This window comes from Seriola dumerili, unplaced genomic scaffold, assembly GCF_002260705.1.
Source record: "Seriola dumerili isolate Sdu_G_001 unplaced genomic scaffold, Sdu_1.0 BDQW01001888.1, whole genome shotgun sequence".
NCBI lineage: Eukaryota > Metazoa > Chordata > Actinopteri > Carangiformes > Carangidae > Seriola > Seriola dumerili.
The window spans coordinates 22,134-50,022 of NW_019176143.1; the positions used below are offsets into that span (position 1 = coordinate 22,134).

The window sequence follows — 27,889 nt, forward strand, 5'->3', positions numbered from 1 at the left end:
CCCGCCCGCCCGCCCACACACACACACGCACACACACACACACACACACACATTTTGAAATGCCTGCCGCTGACCTCAGAGCCCCTCGTCAAAGCATCCAAACGGAATATGTACATACAATCAAACAAAAGCACTGCTGAGGAAATGCAAAGTGCAAGAGCAAAGGCATAGAGAGATACACACACACACATACACACAGACACAGAGACACAGAGACACACAGAGACACAGACAGACACACAAACACATAATGTGAACTCACTGGCCCAGAAGGTGAAATTGAATGAAGTTCAAACGTCGAGGAGCATTGACTTATTATCGTGGAGCAAAGTGAATCAAAGTGAGCCTCTGCTCTGCCTTGAGAATGTCTCACATCTTCACATGTAGGTGGACATAAACTGTACCACTGATCTAGCAGCTGGTGTTATGAAGCTTTTGTGTGTAAAATTTGAGGTGTGAAGAAAAGTGTCAAAAGTGATTATGTTGCACATTGAAGACAATCTTGATAACACGGAACAAGTTAAGACGAGGAATGTTTAAGTGATAAATATGCTGTAGATACTGTAAAATAGTAAATAGGTCAATATTTTTGTAACATAGACATGACTGATAATATGTTTGCTTTTCTTCCTCCAGTTATAGTGTTGATGGATGTGAACGGTCACTTTCACATATCGTTTTTTGTAAATAAACCACGTGAACAAGTTTACATTCTGAGGAATTATATGCTCTCAACTCTTTATTGGACTCATGTAGGACAGATTAAAAAATAAGTTTCACAATTGATGCTTCAGTGGCTGACATATCCTGAGTTTTTGCATATACCTCCAAAAGAACCTGTTTTGGTAAACTATTTGGACCAGTGTCTGAGTTATTGAGTGGAGGTCAAACAAAACAAACATTTTGTGGATGTCAAACTGTGACAGGAATTCTTCCCTATATTATTTTACATTTTATAGGCAAACAATTGATTATTCTGTAAAAATGATCAAAATTAATAAAGAAAATAATAAGAGAATGAGACTGGCAAAGCCACAGAAGACATTATACAACAGTTTTCACAGGCTGAGTAGAAGTTAACTGACGTGTCAAATTATTGGAGTGCCCCTTTAAGTATAATGAATCCCTTTACTAACATTTAGGTTGTTTCAACTAAAGTGCAGCCTCATATCCAGACAATTAGACAAACTGCGATGTTGCAGCCTCTGTGTGGTTAAAGTCACCCAGCTCGTTCAGTGACAGTGTGTTCACACCTTCAATAACCATGTGAAACTGCTCCGCGCTCCCTGCCTTGGGTCTCAGATCCGAGCAAGGGCAAGCAAGGACATTGTCTCGGGGAGCAGCTGCAGTCCCAGCTCAGCTGATAATTACTGTCTGAATGTACTGAAACAGATGCAAACAGCCGCTCTGTCGAGCAGGCTGCATGTTCTGGGGCATCTGTGGAAATGTGAAGAAACCTTTAGAAACCAAACTACAAGAGGCTCTGTTTTAAAGTTATGTTTGAGCAGCTTTAACACAGTATGAAGAAAAAGAACGAAATATGAACTTTCCATAATAAATCAACTGACTGATATTTCTACACTGAGCAAGACAATCCAAATCAGAACTGGCCAAAACTTTCCCATTTACAACTGAAAATTCATAACACAAAATGCTGGACTCCTCCTCCCCCGTCAGAAACTCCTGACAGACAAAACAGATGGAGCGGTATTAATTTAAAGTCTAAACAATGACCACATGACAGGAAGAGCAGATTAGGTATTCTTCCTCACGCTGATTTGATCAGGAAAAAACAATGTTCTGCTAGTGTGTGAGCTGAAAAGGGATATTATATTATGGGATATTAGCTGTGGAACTAATAGATTAATGAAAATAAAGGCAAATTAAATGATGAAAACCACAAAACATATCAACTCATAGAAATTTATAGGGATATATTACATTACATTTTCTGTTCATTTTTAACAAAGTTCAGTGGTGAGAAAATGTCGAAAAACATATGTACAAACTCAAAATTGTATGATGAATGAACAGGCCCTAGCACAAGTTACTGTAACATATGTTGAAATGTCATTATTGTGCCTGTGAATGGGGCAGAACTGTATAATTAGAGATTACCAGGAGTTTTCAGAGTTGGCATCAAGTTTTTAAGTCTTATCATTTTACCTTTTCTTGACAGCAGAATTGGCAAAAAATATCAAGTAAGTCAATGTGACTTTAAGAGAGATCAACAATACGTGTAATGCAAACAATTCATTTACAGACAAAGTAAAGAAGCTTAGTAAGAATGAGTGTGCACTTTGCTGCCATTGCTTTCACCTCTTGGCTCAGCAGCAAAGATTCAAGTCCATGTCCACGCCACCAGAGACACATCATCTTTCAGCTTTCAGAGTCCATGATGAAGGTCTCAAAGTTAGGGTTGAGCTCAGACACCAGCGCGTCCACAAAGTCCTCAATTGTGGGTCGTCTCTGTAGCATCCCTGTCACACAGAAACACAGAGCAGCAGGTTTCAGTGGGTGTGTGTGTGTGTGTGTGTTTAAGAGAGAGAAAAAAAAAAGCTCTGGCGAGGCACTGGGATGAACTGGTTTTCCATTTACTGTCAGTCCATCTCATCTCATTCTAATAGGAAAAGTACAGATTTTCTGATCCTTTAAATATTTTTAACCTGAAGTCACAGCAGAGGTTTTAGAGAACAGAGCAGGCATTTTTCAAAAATCCTTTGAAGCAAGTGCTATTTTTATCCCAAATTAAGTTAAAATCCAATTAAGTTACTGGATACAGGCTGCAGCCCGAGAGACTTTTGATCTAATTCCAGCTCTCTAGCAATGTCATCCACACTAGTATGATGTATTTTACGTATGATGTATTTTATGGATGGTTTTATTCATAGTCAGGGCAATGTTGCATTCTAATGAATGTATTTTAAAGTGAAAGTTTGAGGAAATTTCCATATTTTGGACAACAAAACGTCATTATTATATCTAATCATTAAAGAAAGTGTACAGCATTTTGTGTTTTTCTGAACCTCACAGATTCTCCTTATACTGAAAAGAAAAGAGAACAGGCACAGAAACTCAGAGAAACACCTTGAACTGGCCTCAGATGGTGACATTACCACAGCAGACTGTATGTAGTAAAACAACACTATGAAGTTCTCAACTTCTGTTTCTGCCTTAACAAAACTAAAGGCTATATTGTACATTTTATAGATTTTTATAAGGGTGATACTGAGCTCACACTCTCTTTACACCAGACTGTGACTAGTGCCGTAGAGCAAATATGACCGTGCAGCCGTGAGCAAGCCATGGGAATGTCTGTCTGTGTTTTGAGAGCCTGTCTGCCAGCTCATGCATGGAGGACTCCCTTGCTCGCTTTACAATTCAGCTGCACGCCGGCTTTGAAGTCAGTTCATTTCCCCTTGTGTAGCTGCCAATGTAAATAGGCGCTCTCCCCTCCCCCGCTTTCCTGCATGGGTCACCTCCAACGCACACACACACACACACACACACACACACACACACACACACGCACACAAGCAAGTCTGCACAGGCACGCATGAATGGAGACGCAAAGAGTTTCACACAGCTATCCTGAATGTACGGACACACATCAAGATATGGACAGTCGAACGCAGACACATAGAGAGAGAGACACACACACACACACACACACACACACACACACACACACACACACACACACACACACACACACATTATTGTGGAGTGTGTGTTGCTGCCATCCTGAAACTGGCTCAGCAGGTAGAAACTGAGTGCAGTTCTGGCCTGGCCTGCAGTGAATCTCCTTGCATGAGAACACCAGAGAAGGGATTATCATCTCCTCTTACCCACCCCACTGGTCGCACCCTGCCCCTTGGCTAAAAGATGATACCAACGTACAGGGGTCCCCAACACACTGCAACCACAATGCCCCAGGATCCCTGGGAACAAGGCAGCCACATGAAAGCGATGACTTCCAACCATAAATGACAGTCCTAATTAAAGAGCTGAAGGATGTTTTTGCTGTGACCACTGTTGACCTCTATGGCATTTGAGGACGACTTTAAAGTGGACAACAAAATGCTATGAACAGCTTAAGCTGCATTAATAAATGTTAATACAGAGAATATAAATGAATTAATGAATGAATATCTATTTAATGATGGAAAACAAGACTAAGAGTGTACAGCCATGCTACAATGCTCACAATGACAAAACTGACATGCATTGAGTGTGTGGCACATTTAGTATAGTCACATCTATTTCTAAAAGTTTAGTTTTTTTTAAATACATGCTAGTCATGGGGTTCTTAAAAAAACTATTTAGCTGTAATTTATTTTTTTATTTCATATTATTTAGCTAGCTTGTTTTCCATTTCATGTGCATTAATAATGACTGACATCTGCAACAAATGCTGGGATGCTAACTATCATGATTTGTTTTGCAGCTTCAAGATCCAGCAAATTCAACCAATTCTGGACATTTAAAGCAAAAACCACCAATATTTCTGTTGTGGACGATAAAAGCTGAAAGATGCTGAAATGCATCACAGGGCGGAGGGGAACTGCCTCGTGCGACACCTTTCACATTACACAGACATTTGACCCTTTGATGATGTGAAAATATTGATTAGTGCTGCTCTAATCTAAGCGGCTTCATGATCAGGGAACTCCTGCTTGGGAGGGGAAAATGTATCGTTGGTCACAAATGATTACATGTCCATGGAGTACACTACTAATTCCTACATGAATATCCTCTTCTCAGTTGCCCTACTATGCACAAAGTTCAGGGTCAGTCACAGAAAAGCATCCTTGAAGGTCGAAGAGCGGCTTCCAGGATAGAAGGGTAGTCAACTCTCCATTCGCTACACCAGTATGTGGCACAAAAACAACAAAGAAACAGGCGCACAGGTACACACATGTTCTGACATGACACTTGTTTACTTATTACAGTACGTGAGCAGACAGAGCTGTGGGCTCAGCTACTCATTTGAACTCTCCACACACTGTCTGCAGCGTCACCACCACTTTCTCTAATAGATGTAATTTCCTGACTGTGTATCCACAGGGGGATCTGATGTCTGGAGCTCTGGCTGCCACAGGTTTGTGTGTTAAACAAGCAAAGTTAACAGGACAAGAGTGATGAGAGAGGCAGAGAGAGGAGGAGGAGGAGGTGGAGGAAGAGAGAGATAGAGACAGAATTAGAGATAGAAAAGGGAGGTGTGATAACAATAGAAGGGCAGGTAAACAATAGTGCCCTCACTGGCTTCTCACCACCAGCTGCCTGTGGTGTCAGCACCTGGGTCTCACATGGTGTCCAACAGTAGATGAGGAGAGGATCAACAATAAGCAAAGAGGAGTGAGTCTTTTCTCAATCCAGGTCTCTGGGAGAGTTTGAGAGGAATGCACAGATAACCTCAAAGTCATAACAACAGTGTGGAGGAGTATCGGATCTGAGAAGCTGCTTTAATAGATACACACAAGGAGGTGGGGCTGATCCGGCAAATCAGACTGGCAGGGTACATTTGACATACTGTAAAGGGTGATCACTAAAGCTGTTGGGCTTGGAAAGAAAATGGATGCACTGCTTTTGATTTAACTGCAAAACACAGGTAACAGAAGGTAAATGAGTCAAATGTTCAACTGATTATTGAAAATAGTTTCAGATAAAATTTCTGTCGATCGACAAATTGACTAAGGCTGTCGCTGCAGCTCTAGTTCACAGTAAGGTGTTTTTCTTTGTGTAATTCGTGCGAACCAACCCAGGACCACCTCATCGATTACCTGGACAACTAAAATCGACTCCACAGATTCACACAGGCCATCCAGCTGCTTGTGGTTTACAGCAGCACCTCATCAGTGCAGATACTGTACAAGTCTGTGTTTATGATTGATAGCACAGTTACAGTGGGCAGAAGTGTACACTGACTCTTGGCTACGCACTGAGGAAAAACCAGAGCCAAACTAAACATAGGCTTTGCTTTGTGTCCATTGTTGAGAGAGCCTTAGGACAGAGGCTTTGCCGTGTGAGTCATCTCGTATTTAAGAGTTTCCATTTCCATTCATAATGGCACTGACAGCCATTGAGGAACATGGCCTCTACCTATTACAGTCATCTCAGGGCCCGCAGCCTTAGCCAACTTGGCCAGCAGAGTTTGGGTAAGACAGCAGGTGTTAAAAGACACATGATGAACAAAGTATTCAAAATAACAGCGCTATCCTCAGACAAATTGCTGATTAATAAAGCTCTTTTTAACCAAAACCCTGATGTGCAGATACACACATTTAGGCCACAGAAAAGCCTCACTGGAGCAATTGGCTGTTGAGTACCTTGCTCAAGGGTACTTCAAAAGTACTTGTTAGGGAAGGAAAGTGCAATACTCTTTTTCTCTCTTTCTCTCTCCCTGTCCAATTTTTCCAAGCTGGTGTGGGAACGTTCAAATCACAGACCCTCTTCTTTAGCTCAACTTCCACGGCCTCTTCTCGTCCTTAATTGTTATTTTCTCGAACCAGACCAGAGGGACTCTTATTGAGAAATGGAAACTCATTTTAAACTGACAGTGCACTTTAACACAGCTCTTGGCTTTTCTGCCTTTTTACCTCTTACAGGAGTATGTACACAGTATGCACAGAATAACTTGTTTATTTACTCAAAGGGTGGTGGGTGATGGTTATCAGTCAAATGAAGACCTATGTGGCTGGCTAACAGCTCTGAGGCCTTGGTAATGACAGCTCTGGGGACAAGAATTCAGCAGAAATGTTTCAAAATTGCTATGCAGCCTGCAGCTACTGCTGGTAGAATCTATCAAGCATCTGAGTTACCGCCTAGAAAGAGTTATGTATGTTATGACGGATAAAGAAATAAACTGTCTGATGCCCTACATTCTTATAAAAGCTGATAAATAAAATAATGCTCCCATTTTTTGGCAAAATAATATGAAACGTGATTTTTATTTTGAACATATGTACAATTTAAAGACTTTAATTATAACTTAAAAAGACCTATTGGCTTTTCTACACCAGCATACTGACCCATAACTTGGTTTCTTGGCTCCCTGAAATACTGTGCAGCAAGCACTTCTTTTTTTACCTGGATCTTGCTATTACAGCACTAATCAGCACTGTTGGAGAGTGTCCTCAACCAATCCAAAGGCTTAGCTTAAACTGGCTGTTTTATAAGAGCTATTGATCCCACTCCCATGGGTTTGGCTGTGTTCTGTTCTTTCATGATTTAATCGGTTGCTTTTATAGGCCAATTACACCTACTTGCAACTTGGAGGGAGCAGCAGTTTGCCACATTTGTACATTTAAAATGTGAAGAAACTGTAGCATGCAGTAACATGAGCCCCAGCCTCACCTCCTCTGCGACTTGTACACGGAGCTCAAAGTCACTCAAGTCAGAGAAGAGTATATGATCGCACATTTCAAAACAAATTTCTGACTGATTCAGTAGCTGTTTAGCTGCTGCTCATAACCATTCCAAACATGTCAAAGTGTGAAAAGCAGTTACCTCTTTCAGACCTGGAGGCAAGCCATTGGTTCAATGCCTCTGTAATTATGCCTTTGAAGTTCAGGAAGCTTTTTCTACAAACCACACTTAAGACAGGCCCAGAAAGCAAGCAGGACAAGGGTGATGACAAACATTGCACTGGGAGGGTCTTTGTTGAGTAAGTGCCTTCATAAAAGAAAAAAAAAAGAAAAAACCTGCAATGTAAATGAGGAAAAACCCTACAAAACACCGTAAGCCAATATCTTAATGTAAAAATGTTTTCTTCACCTAAACCTGCATAAAACTAAAATGTAGTAAAATGCACAATCAGACTTATGCAACTTAACAAAGTCTCAGATTATATGGGTCAGGTTATGTTTAAAAAGAACTAGTTCATGTAACGTGTTGTCCGACCTCGTCCTAAGGCAAAAGTGTTAACATCTGTTCCGAAAAGCATATACTCGAAGCACACAACAAGCAGTTCTGATGACGTATACTTATGACTTAAAACATGCGTGCCAGAAATTTTAATTCCACCATGACGTTTGCACTTGTGGTTTTATATGTCAAATAGTTATAACTATGGCAATATCCTGACTTTTTCTCTAGCGCCACCATTTGGCCAGAGCTCCATTTCCATCACAAAAAAGCTACAACAAACTGCCATCTATGTCTGGAGCAACGCCAAATATGTCTTAAAATGTTTCAGGACTTTAATTACTTTTTTCTTCACAGCTCTGTGGTCATCAAAAGGCAAATTACTGTCAGTAAATCAAGGATAAGACACTTCCCTCTGTGCCTGCACTGCACGGCGCACTGAACGATAATTTTCATCACAAATCATGTCTGCTTTTAAGTAAGGGCTATAAATTATGTATTTTGTGGCTTTACAGCTAAGCTGTGAAGTTTATCAAATCCTCTCCTCAAGTTCAAACAGAACTATATATTATTGTCACAAAAATGCTGTGGGACTGTAGAGACCACCGTGCTCTTGGGGTTTATTAGAAACTATGCAAGCAGTCATAAGAACTATTCAGCCAAGCTGCCTCCGGACAAAGAACTAACGGGGTCCTGGGACTCAGCTGCCTAGACCAAGTAGATCCATTTTCTGTGCTTGGCGGTCGGGGCTATGGGAACAGTCTGGGCTATGAAAGCCCTCTCTGTAGCAGGACCCGAGGTTCAGTTCAGTCAGTCGCTCACCTTTCACTCTCTCCTTCTCTTTCTCTCCTTTTTCTTCCCTCTTTCTCTATCTTTTTCTCTGTCTCCTCCCACTCAGTCCTGATGATGCTGGTCTGGATTTAATGCCCAGGTTTACATTTCAACACTGTCTTTCCTGGGAAACATCCAGTAGCAGGCATGGCAGGGAGCCATGCAGATAAAGACTGGCCTCTGATTAGCCTTCCCAGACCTGCTCCGGTTCCCCGTGTGCCCTTGTGCCCCCTCTACCACCTCGCCAAAGTGGATAGCAGGGAAATGTTACACACCTCCATTTACAAGGGTCTTTGTTTGAAAGGATTACGTGTAATGGGTTGGATCTGGATTCAGTATCCTTCCTCTCGTCTTCAGGTCTCTTGTGGCCTAAATACTCCTTTAGACATAAAAAGGGCCCTTCTTATTCGCTTCAAAATCCTTTTCCATTCCCCAATAGGAATTCAAGATGATTGCTATGAACCTCTCAACCCCACAGTGAAGAACAGTGAAAAGCTAAATGTTTCAGCACATGCACTGATGTGGTTTTATAACTCTGACTTCAGCGTTCATGATGTTAGGGTAAATTATGAGGACATATGTAGCCATCAAAATGGCAAGGAGGCTGAATGAGTCTTAGCTTAAGCATTTCTCCAGACCTAGAATAGATTTTATTATGATTTTTTCTTAAAAAAGAAAGAAATGTTTTTTCGATGATTATCATAAATGCAGGTGCACAGAGTGAAACTGGACTCAAAAGTGTATTATAGGACACTGCCAAAAATGTTAGACTGGAACTAACATTTAGCCATTTCAAGGCTCTTTTAATTTGATCTGTATTTTTTTGTTATAAAATGAAATTATTTTAACTAGCCACATTCCCAATGCAGATATTTTTGCAGTCTTGAGACTCGTACAATGACTTATGGCTGGGAAAGACAACCATAGGGATCAATATGACCCTGATAACTATTCTGCACACAGGGCCTTGGCCTATAATTAGAGTAGCATGCACTTCAAAGGGAGCCATAAAAGCAAATATTCTTAGTTCAACAACAGTTAATTGGACAGTAGATCTAATAACAAGGATCTGCTCTGTTGGTGGTTGTAATTTCAGAGGCTGGGTGCAGCCCTGGTTGGAGCTGTCAGAGGGACAATCCGATGGGGAAGGGAGGAGGTGACCCTGAGGGAGAGATTTACTGTACACTCCCAAGTGTCACCTGATATTACTACTCCCTCTCACCTTCTCTTCTGTTGTCCTGTCCAGACATGCCACAGAGACTGCTCAAGGAGGGGAGGAGCAAAGGAAGTGACGGGAGGATGAAGCGAGGAGGGCAAAAGGAAGCAGTAGTTTTTCTTGCCTGTCAATCCTAAAGCTTCTGATACAGTGACATAATCTGATTAACTACAGTTTGATGGTTACAAACCTGGAGAAAAGCTGAAAGAGAGAGCGCTAGTTTCGCGTGTCTCAATGCAAACATTTAGTAATTGGTATACAGAGCAAAGTACAGCTGTGGCTAATGTGAATATCATTAGTTTTGCAGGTATTTAGTCATAAACCAAAATATCAGACAAATTCATTTTTGACCTGGTGCTGTCACTAGATGAAAAGTCAGCAGTCGCAAAATCAGTAGGATTCATTGACTGGGGACCATGAGTGTCTGTTCAAAGTTTCATGTCAATCCATCCAATAGATCATCCAAAGCCAAAGTTGCCGACAAGGCCATCCGTAGAGCCATGTCGTTAGCATGGCTAAAAATGTATTTGATCTCGAGTGGTTAAACACACAGTGGAATGTACTAGTCTGTGTTCTCAGCCCTGCAGAGTCAGCAGTGTTTAGCTCTCAAACCCATAATCATCCATGTCTGTCCTCCCGTCTTTCTAGATTTTATTTGTGCATAGAAAAGTAACATGATACACAATGTCATTTTTTTTTTAAAGCAGATCAAATAACTGAGCTTATAAAAAGGGCTGGACTAAAGTAGCATGAACACCCTGGCTGCCACAGAGGGAGCTAACTTGACAATTTACTTTAGCCTGACATAGCAGGACTGGCTGAGTCTCTGAGTTGACAAAGCTCCTGTAAACAAAGATAAGAAACCTTGGGAGGTATGTTAAACCGGTAAATATGTGCCACTGTGGAGGCTCCAGCACAGACTGGGCCAAACCACAACAGCAACAGCTGTGAACAGCTGGAAAAAACATGACTAATAGACTCACAGCTGCTTCTGCCTGATGACAAACTCAAGTTAATACTAAGATTCCCCTCAGGTGATCTTCAACACAACCTTTGCAAGTGAGGTTAAGCCTCAATTATACTCCCTTTCAGACACTCACATGGACAGCTGCGGACACCACGGACATGTAGTTGCTCTAGTTTCTAGTCTGCTTCAAGGACCCATGCACAGTTGGTGCCCTTGTAGCATAGTGGCCACGCTTGGAGGCTACGCACAAAGCCCTGCGTACACCCTCTGATGACGAAATTTATGTCACTCTGACCCTAGGTGACCCTCACATACTTGCAGTTGTGGAAAGTACAACACTAGCCTTAAAGGACTGTAATGGAGATCAAGAACATTTGTCTATCTAACTTGCTATAAAATACCTATTTGCCCCAAATTATTGCTATTAATAAACAGTTTGATGTGTGATGGAAACCCCCACGTTCTCTTGACCCCTTTTCTGGTGCTACTGGAAACAATGTGATGGACAGTTTAATTCCTAATCTGAAGGAAACTTGGAAATAAATTCAGGGAAATCCGGAGTATAACTATAGTAACCGTAGATACTGGAGGGAGAACTAAGGCATAAAGGTGTCATTTTAAGCCTGATATAACCCAAACATTTTGAGATGAACTGGTATAAGTGAAAAGAATCTTTCAACTTTTGGGGGGAAAAAAAAAAGTTGGACATAGGAAGTTACCTTCCACCATCAGCATGGGCTCCTTGGCTCCTCCATGGGCCAGCATCTCCCGACGGTAACGTTCACCCATGTCTCTGAAAAAACACAGAGAGCGAGACAAAGACAGACAGAGAGGAGAGAGAGATAAGGTTACAGACACCTGTATTCTCCTCTGTCAGATCCTCATACCCCTCCAACACCGCTGCCACCACTTGGAGCCCAGGGCCAAGTCTCCTAAGCTGACAAGCAGCAGACAAGTGACAGGAAACAGAGATCTGACAACTGCAGGTGGAACTAAAACAATCTCAAAAGGAAAGCAAAGAGAGGAAGAGAGAGAGACGGCAAAAGAAGAGAAAGGGAAAGAACAAGAGAAGTAGTGAGAAAACGCTGCAGGGCTTGAGTTGATGGAGATAAGGTTGAGGTTTTGTTTTTCAAAACAAAGTCTTTGTGCTTTGTCCAGGGGCAAACACTTGTGAAAAGGGAGGGTCTGGTAATGGGGATGCTGGTTGTGTGTCTGTGAATTACAGCAGACACCTGCCTAGTCAGTGCAAGTTTCACATTAATGTCATGTTCAATGTCTGGCGGCAGAGCCTCAAACAGTATCCAGGGAAGGCGGCCTGTCAGGGGGGATCTGTCTCAGTGCTCTAAACGCAAAACAGGCTCACGCTGTGCTTTCACATTATTTGTGTAGGTTACAAGTTACAAGTACCTGAAAAGAAAGTCAAGTCTGAAAGTTAATCAAAACATTTCTAATACCTCAGTGAACCTTATAACCACTGTCATGCTATTGTTGGGGACGTTCATTGTTTTGACTTAAAATTGAATGTCTAAATTTGTCATTTTCATCTCTGTGATACCAATATTCAAACATAATCAAATATGGCGCATTATTCAAATCAAAACGAAATGAATCTCCCTGATCTGTTTTAACTTCAATATTCTGTTATTTATCAGAATCAATAAAATGGTGCAAAAGGTTTGAATATCTGACAAAGTAACAACATGGAACTTAAATTCATATGCCATTTTCCTGGGCTTCCATCTTTAGGTAGAGGAGTTTTATCAAATGAGTACAATGTTCATTACTAGTTCCCTCTCATGCTAAAGTGTATTTGATATCAAATGCTCAATTTGAACTTTCTGTGCTGAGTTTGATAGTTTGTTATTGAATTTTTTTAACCGTAAGCAGCTGTCTCACCTGTTTAAAGGATCCTGAACGAAGCACTGTCTCCACACCATTGAGGCCACGGCCCGGGACATGAGGTAGGAGTAATACTTGGCCCCATAGCCAATCAGGTGGCTGAATCTCAGCTGCCATGCCTACACCAGAAAAAAAAAGAAGAAGGTCCACATCCACAGGTTGTACTACAGCAGACTGGATGTGACAGAGGAAAGAAGTGATAGCAGAATTCTGGCTCACAAATAGAGGAAATTACACAAACAGTGCATGCAATTCTTGCTTGCCACTATGAATTAGTTTTGACTAAATTAAACATGTAATGGGTTTGATGGAAACGGTGTATATGGTGAGGCTGCGGTGTGGCAGAGGGAGGACATCACAGCCTTAAAAGGATTAAAAGTCTGTGGTTGTAAAACTTGTTGAGAGAAGCTGTTCCATGAGCACAGCTAACTATTCCAGTAAAAAGGCACAAAGTGAGGCTGTAGATGATGACTACAACTCAAACTAAAACTACAGTCAGGCATAAAAACCATCTCCATAAATTATCAACCTTCTTTCATGTTTTGACATTGGAACTAAACTGATGTGGATATTAATAAACAGTTGGATAAATATGTCAAATACTCTTTTCATCTTTTAAGCTGCTTCCATTGTCTTTATATTGGTGGAATATATACAGCCAACCCCAACAAACCTCTACAACAAAGCATGAAATCACAACCTGCCAGCTCCTTCTTTAAAGGACAAAACATGGAAATTCCTAAATGGTCTCCTCTTTTCTCCCTCATAGTTGCCTGAGGGGGCCCCCTCTCCATATCTATAAAGACAAGCTCTTTTATGATCTTTGCAAACGGGGACTCTGGGGGAATTCAGCTGGCAAACACTCAAACATTCAGCCTGTTAGAGAAGACAGCAGCTGCCATAGTTAACAAAACCATAACAGACTACAGACGCCTCCCTCAAACTCCACATTAAAAAAACTTTAAACTTTAAACATGTTAATGATGTATACTCCACCTGCAAGTGAAATAACTGTCTGAATGAAAGCATAACGTATGAAATGTTCTGTGTTTGTACGCAGACAACCTTCATGCTTCAGTACTATACGAGAGAAAAACTAGGTATATTTTTATTGGCCTTGGTGACTGGTGTATTTTTGCAACCCAAAACTAACCGTTTTCATCATCACCTTACATAGCAGTATACTGTATTTAACCATGAATCAACTCATTTTTGGCTTCTTGGGGGCAACAAACTGTAAACACATCACTGACATACTTAATTATAATTTAATTTCATTAAGTTGACATGGCAAAACTTGATAGCAAACAGTTGCTTATTTACACACCACACAGATAAAGATTAATTTTAGCATTCATTTGTAGTCGTAAGTCCAATATTGACTGTACTTTTAGCTCTGTTTTTGGTCACTACCTACTACTGAGGAAAAAATCTGGTGCTAAATGCTGTACTTTACCAGCTTGCTATTTGGTGCTGAGCAGGTGATGTACAGTGGGTTTATCACTAAAAAACAGCTGCCTACTGCAGCCGAAAACAACACCATGACAGAGCTGAGAGTGAACCAAAACAGTAGAGATGCAGGACGGAAAACCAAAACAATGATTTTTGAGATGCTATAAAATGCCATACAGCTGAGGGAAACAGAGTCAGGTGATAATTCTCTGTGGGTTCCGCAGTATATATTGCAATATGATCCATAGTAATAAAAATATTGACTATAACAGCTTTAATCTGCCATGTCCGATTGAGAATAAAATCTCAGATTTTGCAATCTAATTTTTAAGGGAGACCTGAGTACATTCATTCTGTCTAAGGCAGTCTATACTACAATGTTTGCTTAAGAATAATATCAATGAGATTATGAAAATTAATCAAAAGTCTATTTCATCAATTCTGGATTATAATGACAGGATTGTATTATGGAATCATATCTGGAATCATAATTGTTACCTCTGTATATACATTTTATTTTATTCTGAAGTTTGGGCTAAAATATAAAGCAAGGAGTTCAAAATTAATCCTTGAAATTATTACAGATTAATTCTAAAAAAAGATTTTACAATTTATGTTATGGGATGACAAAGTGTAATGAACTTTGGATGTAAATGTCTAAAATGGGAGCTCCTCATCTTCACCGTGGCGGGAGAGAGCTTGGTGGTTTCATTTGGCCTGAGTGATCCAACAGCGTTAAAAAATACCTAAGCTCCAAAGTGTCAACTTGATGAGACTCTTCTGGCTGTAGTGACTTTAATAAGAGTGAATAGCACTCCTCAGAGGATTTAAGGCTCACAAAACCACAGGAAAGCTGAAGTTGTCTGTTTCGTCAGCTGAACCCAGCAGTGATACACTGCCTCAGGTCATGTGGGTTAGAAGTCTGTTTTAGACTTTTAGAATCAAACTCGCATGAGAGAAAAACCAAAAACCAAAAAACAGAAAATGTTCACAAAATTAATTGACAGATTATGCTGTTCTGTTTTGTTGTACATTTTTAGTTTAATTAAAGTTTTTAACCAGTGGGAAAGTCAGCCTTTCATTTGGAAACTTTGATTCCACTGTATTTCCTACGTGGTTAATAGCTGCTGCTATTTTGGGGAAAAAAAAGCAGCTATTGAAGAGCTATTTGGTATGTCTGTCTATGTGAGTCTTTGACAACAATCGCCACAATGTGCAACGAAAATGATTTTTTAGACTTCCAAGCTCCTCTTTGTTTCCAATCCCTTAGCCACACATCAAATGATTAATGTCAACTTTTGTGAGAGAGTGCAAGTGGGTCACATGTCAGCGAGATATCCTTTTGATCCTTACACACAAAGGACACAAAGTCAGCACAGGCTTTTTACTCTGTTCCACTTGTACGTGAGACAAAAGACAGTTTTGTTCCTTCCAAACTCAACTGGTAGTGTTTTGTCCATGGTGCTAAGGTGCAACAACACATTTTTACAGGAGAATGTGGAAAAATATGAGCCAGGCCTTGCCTTAAAAACACTTAAAAAGAGGATCATTAAAAAGAGGCACAAACACTTGGTCCTGGAGCATTCAAGCCAAGAATTGCAGATTAGAGAAATGTCAACACAGCAAGCAGAACATTTTGCTTTCTGCCATTTATTTCCAAATATTATCTTCAGCTCAAGGGTGAGCATGTGGTCTGTGTTACTCACAGCTGATCCTCTCTCTCAGCGCACAGCGGGAACTGATAGCCCTGCTCTATAAACTATACACATGTCAGTGTCACCCCAGTGTTTATAATCTGTGGCCCTCCGTAACCTATTAGCCACTCAAATGTTCGCTTTTCTGTGGAAACTTTTCCTGTGCTGTGTTTCCATGAGGAGAAAGAGAGATGCAGAGGGTAAATTTAAAAAAGAGACAAGTTTAAGTAGAGTCTGTCACTGAAGGATCTAAACAAATCTGTTTTCAGTTGCACTGATCCAATGATGATCCCATCCTCGATAGTCAAGCACTGCAATCATCTGCAGTTCAAATGAGGAAAACGATCCTGCTGCGGTTAGCTGTGCACATGGAGGTGAAGTGTCTGTTAGAGCTTTCAGTGTGGTTTGAAAAGTTGAAGAGAAATAACTGCAACAGTGGGAAACTGTATGACATAAACCACAAGCTCTGGCGAGGGAGCTACAAAGCAGGGCACAAGCAGAAGTGTAGGAGGACTCCTGTGAGGAGAAACGCTGGCTGGGGCACTGACAACTGGGAGAATATACAGCAGTTCTGAAATCTCTATTCCTGATGGTACCCCACATAATTATAGCCCAGAGTAAATGCGCTATGAAGACCATTTCTGGCTAAATTATGACTGTGCTTTTGATTCCCTTCTCCCTGCTGGCCTCATCCCCTCGCCCACAGCTGCAAAAGTAAGGGAAATAGAGAGATTTTTTCATTAAAGGACCGAGAGGAAGAGTTTCAAATATTTCCCCCAGGGAGAGCTCATTCAAAGTATACCTCTGCTTTGTTATTTTAGCAGGGCTTCAAAAAAAGACTTTAATCCCTTAAACGCTGCTGTGCCTGGGTAAAAGATATAAAACCAGAGAGAAAGAGGAAGGAAAGAGAAGGAGAAAGGGAAATCAGAGTAGAAAGTCCTCAGTGAAGTGTGTGTTGTTTCTGTGCTGTGATCACCTGGACAGAACTTTCCCCAAATTATCATCAACCTCAAAGACTGTAACAGATCTCATGATACAATATTTAGGAGACCAGCTACTCAAAAGAAATGAACTCAAAGACAGTGTGTGAAATAGCACAAAGACAGACAGGGATGTACCGTATTGGGGGTATAAGGCAAGCCGTAGAATTTCTGCTGCATCTCCTTCAGAATTTCTGTGGTGGAGCGGTTCTGAGGTTTGCTGTGGTAGATCTGGTCCAAGACTGCATAGAAAATCTGCCCAGGAGGGAAAACAACACAGCTCCTACTGAGTCAGTCCTGCACATACAGTACATGCTCAACAGAGGAAAGAAAGGAAAATTTGTAGACTTCTCTATAGAAATAGGGGAAAATAATAGCATTTATATTGTTGTATTTAACATCAACAATGAATTAAAAGAACAAGCAGTTAGACTAGGTTGAGGGTGCTTTTTGTTTGAGTCTAACACAGGGCTTAATCCCTGTCCAGCACAACTGCTAAAAGACAAATAAACCAGGAGGACAAAACTAGAAAAAGGTAATGTGGTTTAATGATTTAACAGAAATCACCAACTCAGTGGTAGTTTCACAAACACTAAATCAGGAAAAAACTTGTGTAACCCCTTGCACTACCAGATGCTGTTAAATGTTTATGATAAGTACGATTTCCGCATCCTTCATCCATAAAGGACTGGAGGCTTTCCAACTTAAAGGAATGTTCATTATCAAAACATCGGCATATCTTCAGCTTTCCGTCATGACTTCAGAGAAGCACCGAAGCTGGAGGTCAAGGATGGCTCTGCATGATTAGGTGTTTCTGTTATCTTATTTACTATTTACTTATTTATTCTCCCTATTAGCATGGCATATTGACAGCAGTGAAATACCTCTGACCAAAAGCTCCATGGAAACATCCTTTGGACTGTCACAAAAACAGGTATCATAAACTAGCTACCATGAGTTGTGAAAAGATCCTGCGGTTGTGTTTTCCCTGAAAAGTGAAGCACTGTATACTTTTAGTTTTAACTGTGGGTCATGTGTGTGGGACTGATCGCTGTACCTGCAGCTGGGTGTCTGCAGCTCCGCACACTTTCTTCGACTCACATAGCCGAGCCACCATACTCTCAGGCAGAGGCTGAGGAGACAGAATAAACATGCTGGTAAGAATTCAATTAACTCTGTTTTCTTACATCATAGAAATGTTTACATAGTATCAGCCAATGCAACACAATTTACAACATCATAGCAAAAATGAAAAATGAAGGTGTTCATAATACCATAATTATGATTAATTGGACAAAATGTCTCTGCAATCTCTAAGTCTCACTAGTGCAAATCTGTCTTCATATTGGGGTTTATGTTGAGGGTTTAGGTGTACCTGTCCAGTTTCATAATGGCGTGCAAACTGACTGATGACTCGATAGTCAGTTGCAAAGTACTCCATGAGGATGGAGGGGACTTCAGCAAAGTCGGTTGCACATCTGGTTCCTAGAGGAAAGATGTCAGAGCTCAGATATAAGGGGGGAAAAAAACATAAAACAAAGGAAGGCTTAGTTCAATCTTGCTGTGTGGGCTGATGCAGACGCAGATCTATCACCCACTCTGTACCTTGGCATTCACACTGTGCTCCTCATGAAGACAGTGTAATAATACAAACCTCAAGTGATTTGTGGTGCAATGACAAAACCAGGTCTTTATATTCCCCAAAAAAGAACACACCACTCCGATTGGCTCATCCTTTTAGACTGCAAGTACTGTACATCACTCTGACCATCCCCAGAGGTTTAAATGTAATATCAAGTGCAGCATCGGACATTAAAAAGATATTATGAGAACTGAAAAATGTAGCATTAACTTACTGGTAATGCACCCACTGTGAGTGTTTAGACACAATTCAAACTTAAGTAGCATGTCTAAACAGGTGTAAACATGGTGTCCACTGAAGAAACAGCCTCCAGTTGAGTTAATAGATACCATTATTGCTGTAAAATAAATACTTTTGGGATCTTGAATTACTAGCAAAGGTATCCATCAACTTCATCTGGCAAGTGAAACAGTGTTTAATGACAGCTTTGGCAGCCAAGGATTCAGTCTAAACCTCTCCCTGGGGCTTACACTTAATCGGATTTACCCTCAATTTTCAATTCAACACGCTGTAATGAATAACCTATAGCTCTGTACCTAACTACATAATTCTAGCTTGTGACGTTTGGACACGGCACAGCCACCATTTTCAGACACAAGTCTCATTAAACCTCAACCATCAATCACCTCCTACATTCCTGGACTATTAATACTTCACTAAATCCTCTGCCAGGTTAACAGTTTGAATTGTACTGAATGATAAACGTGTACAATCTTAGCCCAATTATAATGACTTACTTTTGAAAGTAGATGTAAATCCAAATAAAGCTTTTAAATTGCACATGGATACAGTGTCCAGCATGTTCTGTGTGTGCTCACGCTTCACCTGTGACATGCTGGTAGCGAGTGCGTCCCAGCATGGAGTGCATGGCGTGTCCCATCTCATGGAAGAGGTTCTCCATCATGCCTGGAGTGAGCAGGGTGGGGGCGCTCTTGGTGGGGTGGGGCAGACTCAGCATCAGCACCACAACTGGCAGCTGGTACTGACCTGTTTCCTGGCACCAACGGCCACCGCGGATAGTGAAGTGACAGTCCTGGGAGAGAGAGGAAATGGTGAGGCCACGGGTGAGCAGGGAGGTAGAGACTGACAGAAAAAACATAATGTAGAGGAAGGTGCATATTTTGTCACCGATGTAATTAAGAGAATAACACAGGTCTACATCACTAATTGTGACCGTGCCCTCTCATTTGTCAGAGGTCTGAGTTGTTCGAGTGCCTTTCTAGTTTTTTTTTTATTGTTTTATTTTTGTTTTTTGTAAAATACTCATCTGTTATTTTAAAGTGCAATATAAAATTTACTATTATCATATTATTATTAATTTAAAGCTTTAGACATCTAACATGAACCTCTGTAGATGAGTGTATGTATACACACCTGATGAGGTTTATCTGACCGGTGGAAAAAGTCACAGTAGATATATCCCAGTAATCCCTCTGTTTCATGTACGACAGCCTAGAGAGAGAGCGAGACACACACACACACACACACACACACACACACACACACACACACACACAGGTTCATTCTTTGATTCTGATCTTTGAAATCTTTCACAATCTTTGAAAACTGTCTTTGGTTTAATGAAGAGCATAAAACAGACTTCAGCGAATAACATACATTGAAAGAGGCACTGATGCCTCATTAGCATAAAGAATCAACACAATCACAGATTGCTTCAGTATTAGTAAGAGTTACCAGTTTGCGGACATCCTCGCTCCACACCTCACCAGCGCTGGGATGTTCAGACATGAGGGAGACACCATACAGCTGAGAGAAGAGGTTGTTCAAACCCTCCATACAGGCACCCAGAGACAGGTAGGGACTGTACAGACTGGGCTCTATGTTGTACCTGACAAGACAAAACATAAACTAATATAGAAATGAAAGAAGCAGCTACTTTGAATCTTCAGGTCAGTAGATCATGATGTGATTAGTCTTTGTTCACCAAATGTTTTAACATCCTTTATTTAAAAAGTCTAATCTACATATTCAATATTCAACAAAACTGAGTACATCCCTGGTCAATATCACTAAAATGTTAAGTAATTACAAATCATGTCCATTTAATACAATTTTATTTGTTTTTAGCCAAAGCCCAAGAAGAATGAAGCCAATTAATTTGAAAAACAGAAACATATGACCAATTAAACTGCAATGAAAGGCACATGGTTAAGATCCAACTGCAACAAAAATCTTTCATTAGTGAAATTCCATTCTCTTTTTTTTTTTTTTTTTTTTAAATACTATGTATGCCTTTATTTCTGATGACAGATTTGAGCCTCCTGGGCATGGATGATTTCAGTCTTGCACAAATCTGTGGGGAGATGTTCAGGCATTCTTCACATATGATTGTTTTCAGCTGCTCTTTGCTCTTAAAAAAACAATAAATTAATCTAAGGAATAATACAGGGAATAAAAAATGTGCTGTGTCCCTAACGGAAAATAATCTTATGTCTTCAGGTGACACAAGAGTGCCTCCCATCTTCTAGTGTACTGAGGAAAGTATCAAACTATTTGAAAGTCACCGTATGTAGACTGTTGGTATAAACATGCCATTGGGTGCCTATTTCCGACCACATTCTCCTCCCTTTCTGCTTCCCCTGCCTGTTACTGTTTTTATAATCCCCTTTGCAACAACCTCTGAACTGGCAACCTACACATTGAAAATGGCAAGTTCTGATGAGATTTGGATCGTGTAATCATACCGTTGACGTACGTGTTTGGTGTTTTTCGTGGAGTTTTCTTTGCAGGGAATCAGCTGTTTAAATGACATTGCAAATATTCTACCAAATTAAGTTCCCATCAAACACTACTTTGCAGGAAAACCTTCACTGCATCCTGGGCAAGACGATTGTGACTGGTTTAAAGAAATGCTAACAATCCAGAGCATTTTTTCCCCCAATAGCAGAATGATTATAGGTGCAGCCAGACCATTCCCCAATGGTGACACAGCGCTGTGGAGGCTACGCAAGACTAGATACAGAGTAAAATGTTCCAAAAAGCCCAATCCACATCAAATTCATTCTTAAGGACAGAAAAATCCCCAGTCTAAGCCACAAGGTTCTTATCCTTGGGCCACCCGTTCTTAAAATGGATGCATTCATTCTGCTATAAGGCACTTTAGATAAAGACCACCAAACCAAAATGGTTGTTTAGCAGCACATCTAGTGTATTATCAGTGATGAATAACAGACTGCTGCTGAGCACAGCTACCAGCTCTGTTTACCACAACCCCCCACGCAGACGCACACACAATCTGTACCTCATTCAGTATGGTTTGAACACTTCAAGCGGTTACTGATGGAAAATCAGAGATTCAGAGAAAATTATTTGAGTGAGTGACTTAGTGAAGAAGCATGGGATAGTGACCATTGGGTTTGTTAGAGAGATCAACTATTTTTGGGTCTGTGTGTGTGTGTGTGTGTGTGTGTGTGTGTGTGTGTGTGTGTGTGTGTCTAGTGGAAAACAGAAGCTGCTCTGGGGAAACTGCATTTTAACTCAATCAGACTGCATCCTTAATTTCTTTATGGATCTCCTGCCAACTAGCAGAACCCAAAACCACATACACGAGAAGACTAGAAATTTCCTCTGCTGGAGGGGTGGCAGTATGAGAGAGTAGAGGACAAGATCCAGGCCTCCTCAGAACAGTTACCAACACATGTAAATGCACACACACAAGTTGGTGGCTGCTTAAATCCAAAGGACACATGAGGGATCTATAACATCTGCAATAAAGATTTATTTAAAACTTCTCCAAAACATTTGGCCCAATGTGTTAATAGTCTCTGGTGAGTGCTGGGAAGGAAAAGCGCAGTTCATTAAGAACGGATATCTGTAAAATAAAAAATTGAAGACGCTCAACAGCTAAACTTAGAATATGGCAGCATGATTTCTTAAGATGTGCTGTTTAAATTAGTTTGAAATGAAAACGTTTCAGTAATAGGGGTGCCCTGGTGGCGTAGGGGTTCAAATTGAAAGGGAAAAGTTAAATCTCATTGAGAACAATCACACCTAACCTAGGCTGTCATCAAGTCAAAGCAGGCGAAGAGCGAAAGGAGCCAAGATCATCACAACCACACATATCATCATAGCCAGAGAAATAAATCAGGAAAAAGTGTTGCCACAATAATGTAGACACATGTTGAATGTAACAGACAAACGCTTTAGGGGCTGCAAAATGCATTGAAACCCAAGAGCAATACTAGGCATAAAAGACAGCGTGAACATAAAGTCACCCTAAAACGCCACTGGTACAAACAATAACAAAGGACAACCACAGACTGAAGCAGGAGATGTTGATTATATCAGAATGTATTGTCCTGAATCAGAAGAGCAATATGAGAGAACACTTCGACAACTCCCATGCTTCTCCCTTAACAGCTTTTGTATCTGTCACCCGAGCAAGAACTTGGATGCAATAACAACTTGCACCTTGCTGGAATATGGGGTTACAAACATCTTAGACCAACACAAAGATACCGATCAAGACGCCTTTATCAAATGACAGCATGCTGAAAATTACGTTTCATAAGATGGTATATACTCACCTTTCAGCACGCAAGACACCACTGAGGAACGGATGATCCCAGGGCATGAGCTCCTATAAGATAATACCAGGAGCTTTTCATTCACATTTGATATCAAACAAATTAATATAGACAAACTGAATTATAGGCAATAAAATACAGAATAAAACACAGTCAGATTAAAACCTTTAGGCACTTAATAGTACTTACATACTGAGGGAAATGTATAATATTTGAAAGTATGAGGATACACTGTAATGCTGTGTAGTTGAAAATAAGATAATATTATGTATATAGAGAATATGTTGTGGACCAAAGTCACTCACAGAATTACGAGGGTTGAGTTTCTTCTTCATGTCCCTCATCATCTTGAAGTCTTTCGCTGTTCTGTGAGATAAAAAGAAAAACACCAAAAAAAGTCATGAGCTAATTGACTGGAGGCATTCATTCCAGTCTTTTCCCAGTTATCTCTACTCAGGGTCAAGGGGGGCCAGAACCTATCCCAGCATGCATTTGGCTGAAGGCAGGGAAACACCCTGGACAGACTGCCAGGCTAACACGCTCACATTCATACCTGTGGGTAATTTAGAGTCTCGGGTCCACCTGACGCACATATTTCTTGAGTGTTTAAGGAATCCCAAGCACACAGAATATACTTGTGTAAAAATACGAAGAATGCAAACAACACAAAAGACTGTGGCCTTCTGAATGTGAATCAACAGTGGAAACGTGACAAAATAATACGGACTCTTGGGCATCACTTTGTGTTAAGTGGCAGACAACTTAACTAAGTTAACTATAAAGGGAAGTACCAAATTAATTGGGGCTTTAACAACTCAACCGTTTTTTAAGAACAATATATACAGTATATATGTATAAAATAAAACAGGTCATGATAACAATCCTGTAGATTACTAAAGTGATTACTGAGTCTTTACATTTTTGACAAAAACTTTTAAGAGAGGACTGTACCTGTCTGACAGCTTGTCTGTTAACAACTGAAGAAAGCTCATCACCGTCTCTGCAAAGGGTAATAAAATAAGGTTTCAGCATGTAACACTATCTCAGATTAGTTGCCGAAGGCACAGAAAGAGCACCTTGGAAAAATAATTTCAGCAGCTTGTATTGAACCTCTAAAACGAGAATTATATGGTTAACAATTATTACTAATTCTTATATAGCATATACTCAAATATTTATTAAAATTTATATTTTCACATTCTCTTCGTCAAACAGTCATACTGTTACAGCACTGACAGTTACTGTTGCTGAAGCAAAGTGATGCACTAACCTGGTGTTTTGGCCATTGTTCCCTTTAGGGCTCTGTGACCATAGGACTCGTAGCCCACCAGTTTGGCCAGTTTGTATCTGCATTTCAGCAGCTCTTCCAGACACCCCATCAGATCTGCATTGGGATAGAGATAAATCCTGTAGGCAATCTCTCGCACCTACAAGTTAAAGACAGGACAAATTCATGATAAAACATACCACGTCAAAGTGAAATATGAAGAAGGCTGTTATGGTGTAAAGCAAAAAAAAAAAAAAAAATCTATTGATCAATAGTTAAAGGGCAAGTGGAAAAATCTTTGGATGATCTGTTGTAGACAGGAGTTATTTATTTACCTTCACCTACACTGTAAAATATGTTATGATTTTAGTTTATAGACAATATTCTATAAACTAAAATGTTATGAAAAGAAAATATTATTAGCTGTTTGAAAGAGAATTTGATTACTAATCAGGACAGAGCAGACTACTATAATTTTCAACCTGCCCTGATGTTCAGTCTTATTCTCTGTTATATGGCAAAGGCGCCACCTGCTGAACAAAAAGGGGGAAATATTCCAGTCACTTATCCACACACACTCCTGTACATACCAAGTCATCAGGGGAGTCTGCATGCAATCCCCCAACTTGAATGAAGCTTCCTTCATTTGCAAAGTGCAGGTGGAGATGTTCAGGAATTGCAGACCTTGCAATTCTGTTGGGCATGTGGGAACTGACCAAAAACTCATTGTTTAGATCCAACAGATTCACATGCAGGGCAACTGCCTCTTTCCTCTGCAGGGAAAAGTTCAAGAAGAGTTCAGCAAATACATTGATGTTGTCTCCAATATGCATTCTTGATTAGTATTCTCACATCCATTTCTTTCAAGGCTATTTTGAAGTTGTAGTGACCACACAGTCTGACTAACTCACCAGTTTGTCATCCAGATGAATTCCACTGATTTCAAAGTCGAACATGAACAACTCTGCTACTCGTCTAGAAAGGCAAACACAAAACAATATTTAACGTTTCATCACAGGACATGATATCATTATTAGACACTAATGCAATCATGGAAAGAGATAAACAATTCTCAACACCTTTGACAGAGCCTACAATAAAACTTAATAAGATAATGATAAAATTACCTTGTGTCAGGGTCCAGCTGAGCCACAATATCTGGGTTGCCCAACAAATTTTTTAGGCTCTTGCATAACTCAACATTAGTATTCAGCCTGAAACATACAGTTAGAAAAACTGAACATATTTCAAGTACTTTTCAAGATCTGCCTCAGCTAAAGCAAGCAGAAATATATATCTTTCAATAACCAGCATTGTCTTACTGATGTAAACTGTGTCATGCAACGTGTTTTCTTAGTAATTGTTCTTGGTGTTGTGCAGCAGTGAAAAATGTAAAAACCATCAGTCAAACTGAGATCAATAAGTTGCCTCTTACTTCTCCACAACTGTGCCAATCTCTATACAGGTCTTCTCGGCAGCCTCGCGGAACGCTGGATCTGGATGAGCTACTTTTACAAAATCTGCCTGGATATGGGAAGAAAAATTACATATTACTTATAGCTCAATATAATAACAGCAAGGTCGCCAAGTGAATGAGCAAGCCAATCTTGTATTAAAAACAAATTCTCTCTGTGTGACAAAGTACAAATTAAGGTAAGTATCCAGTATAGAATGTGTCATACTGCAGGTAGGTGCACGGTTTTAGCTACAGATGTGTCACTGCTGGAGCTGATGATGTTTAACTATCAAGATTGACCAATTGAAGCTATAACATCTACAAACAGGTTTGATGGGGATTCGCTTGTATCTAGTGACACATTTTAAAGTTGAAAAATAAACTTGTATGTAATGCCATCACCGTTTCTAAATCATCTAAATCATCATCAAGATATTTTTGTACTGCAGTTTCTTGTAACTTATCAGCCGACAAATACATAAACACTGATACAACTGCTATTAGTTAACATCAGTCCAGCTCATTTAACGGTCAACCTATGGTATCAACTGTGCAAATTTCTTCCCACTTGGATTGGTGTCTCCTAACGATGAGCAGCAACCATTCAGAATATGTCTGCAAACTAATGCTGAAGAATAACTTTAATTATATCTTTGCACGGTTGTAATGCACAGTTTTAGCATATTATGGGCGTTGAACTCACCAGATCAGCCACTTTACACAAACCATCTGAGAGCTGGTCAAAAGACTCAACAGTCTCAACCCCTGAAGGACAAGAACAAGCTCTTTGCACCAGGAGCTCAGTGTTTTTGAGAGCTGCCTTTGTGGCTGCCTGGAAGCCTGCAGGACAGCTCAGCTCTGGCACACCAAACAAACCCTGCAACCGGAGAGAGACTGGTAATGTCATGAGATTTTAACCACAAACTAATCCAGCGTTTATGTAGCTGTATTATTTAATTGAGGCTGTGTGTGCATTAATGCTACAGTGCTGTAACTGAACGGACACATTTAAGGCAAGTACAAACCACGCTTTTCTCGAAGAGGTCCGGTCTCCTGACAGGTTTGGCATTGAAAGCAGCTCCAACAGGTGACCATGTTGTGACATTTCTCCGAACATGTGTCCACAAGCTTCTGTGCTTCACAAAGTATAGCAACCTTTTACACGCAGACATTTTGTACTTATTCTGCTGTATGTCCTGCTGATATCTACTGGGTCTTGTAGTGCTCACATGGGTTGACAGAGGACATGCTAAACTTTAGCTTTAACGTTAACCCGTTTGCAAAAGCCGCAAATGTAAACAGCTAATTTAAACAACGTTAATATATTCTACACCTTTCCTTTCGAGAATTTCAAGATTATTTGTTTTTTTTGTCATGTATGAAACATACCTGCCAGTCCAATAAACACAACCTTTCACATGTTAGCTCACTGGCTAGCTATCGAAGTCAATATACGTGACGGTTAGAGCTGGTATTTTCGTGAAAAGATAGAAACAAACATTAATTCATAATGAAGAACGTCATTTACACATATAAAACTATGTGATACTACATTGTCATTCGGAAATTGTTGATTTTTTTCTCAACTTGTAAAGAAACAATAATTACAAACTGTACAAATCAAATCTGTCGAAAGTGCGATAAGCTATCGAAATGCGTTACGTGATGTCATCACGCAGAAAAGCCGTTGGGTCGCTTCACAATAAAAGGGCGAGCTTTTATGGAAGCCCTTCACAATAAAACTAGGTAATAGCCATAGACTGTACTATTGTGCACCGAAATTAAATACACTGTTCGTCACCTTTACCTCAGTATTTATAAGCTGTATAAAAAAGTAACATAACTATACAACGTATGCGGATAACAAAAGTCCAAATAACACCATTAAATTGTAAACAGAGAAAACAGAGAACGCTAAATGGGTAATCAGTTTTAGTCGTTATTTCATCTGGAAGCTGATAAACAGCTGGTGAATTATTTATCAAGAAATCAATTATTTTGTCTTCCGGGAATCCCTTAAAATATTTTAAGGGGCATTTTGCCATGAACCATAGATTATCAAAACTGAATGC

General features: G+C 40.2%; 1 protein-coding gene across 1 annotated transcript; it reads right to left on the reverse strand.

Annotated features, from left to right (window-relative positions):
• Positions 1-8: 8 nt before the first annotated feature.
• On the reverse strand, positions 9-27,308 carry mipep (mitochondrial intermediate peptidase). Its single transcript, XM_022768868.1, has 19 exons — positions 26,843-27,308; positions 26,521-26,694; positions 25,797-25,885; positions 25,489-25,575; positions 25,273-25,336; positions 24,952-25,134; positions 24,365-24,521; positions 24,046-24,094; positions 23,400-23,460; positions 23,095-23,147; positions 20,243-20,396; positions 19,922-19,999; positions 19,373-19,580; positions 18,281-18,390; positions 17,963-18,037; positions 17,044-17,160; positions 12,777-12,898; positions 11,600-11,673; positions 9-2,480 (listed from the first exon to the last, which is right to left on the reverse strand). Exons 1-19 carry the CDS (start codon positions 26,987-26,989, stop codon positions 2,380-2,382), a joined length of 2,103 nt encoding a protein of 700 aa, XP_022624589.1. The 5' UTR covers positions 26,990-27,308; the 3' UTR covers positions 9-2,379.
• Between the last annotated feature and the right edge of the window lie 581 nt (positions 27,309-27,889).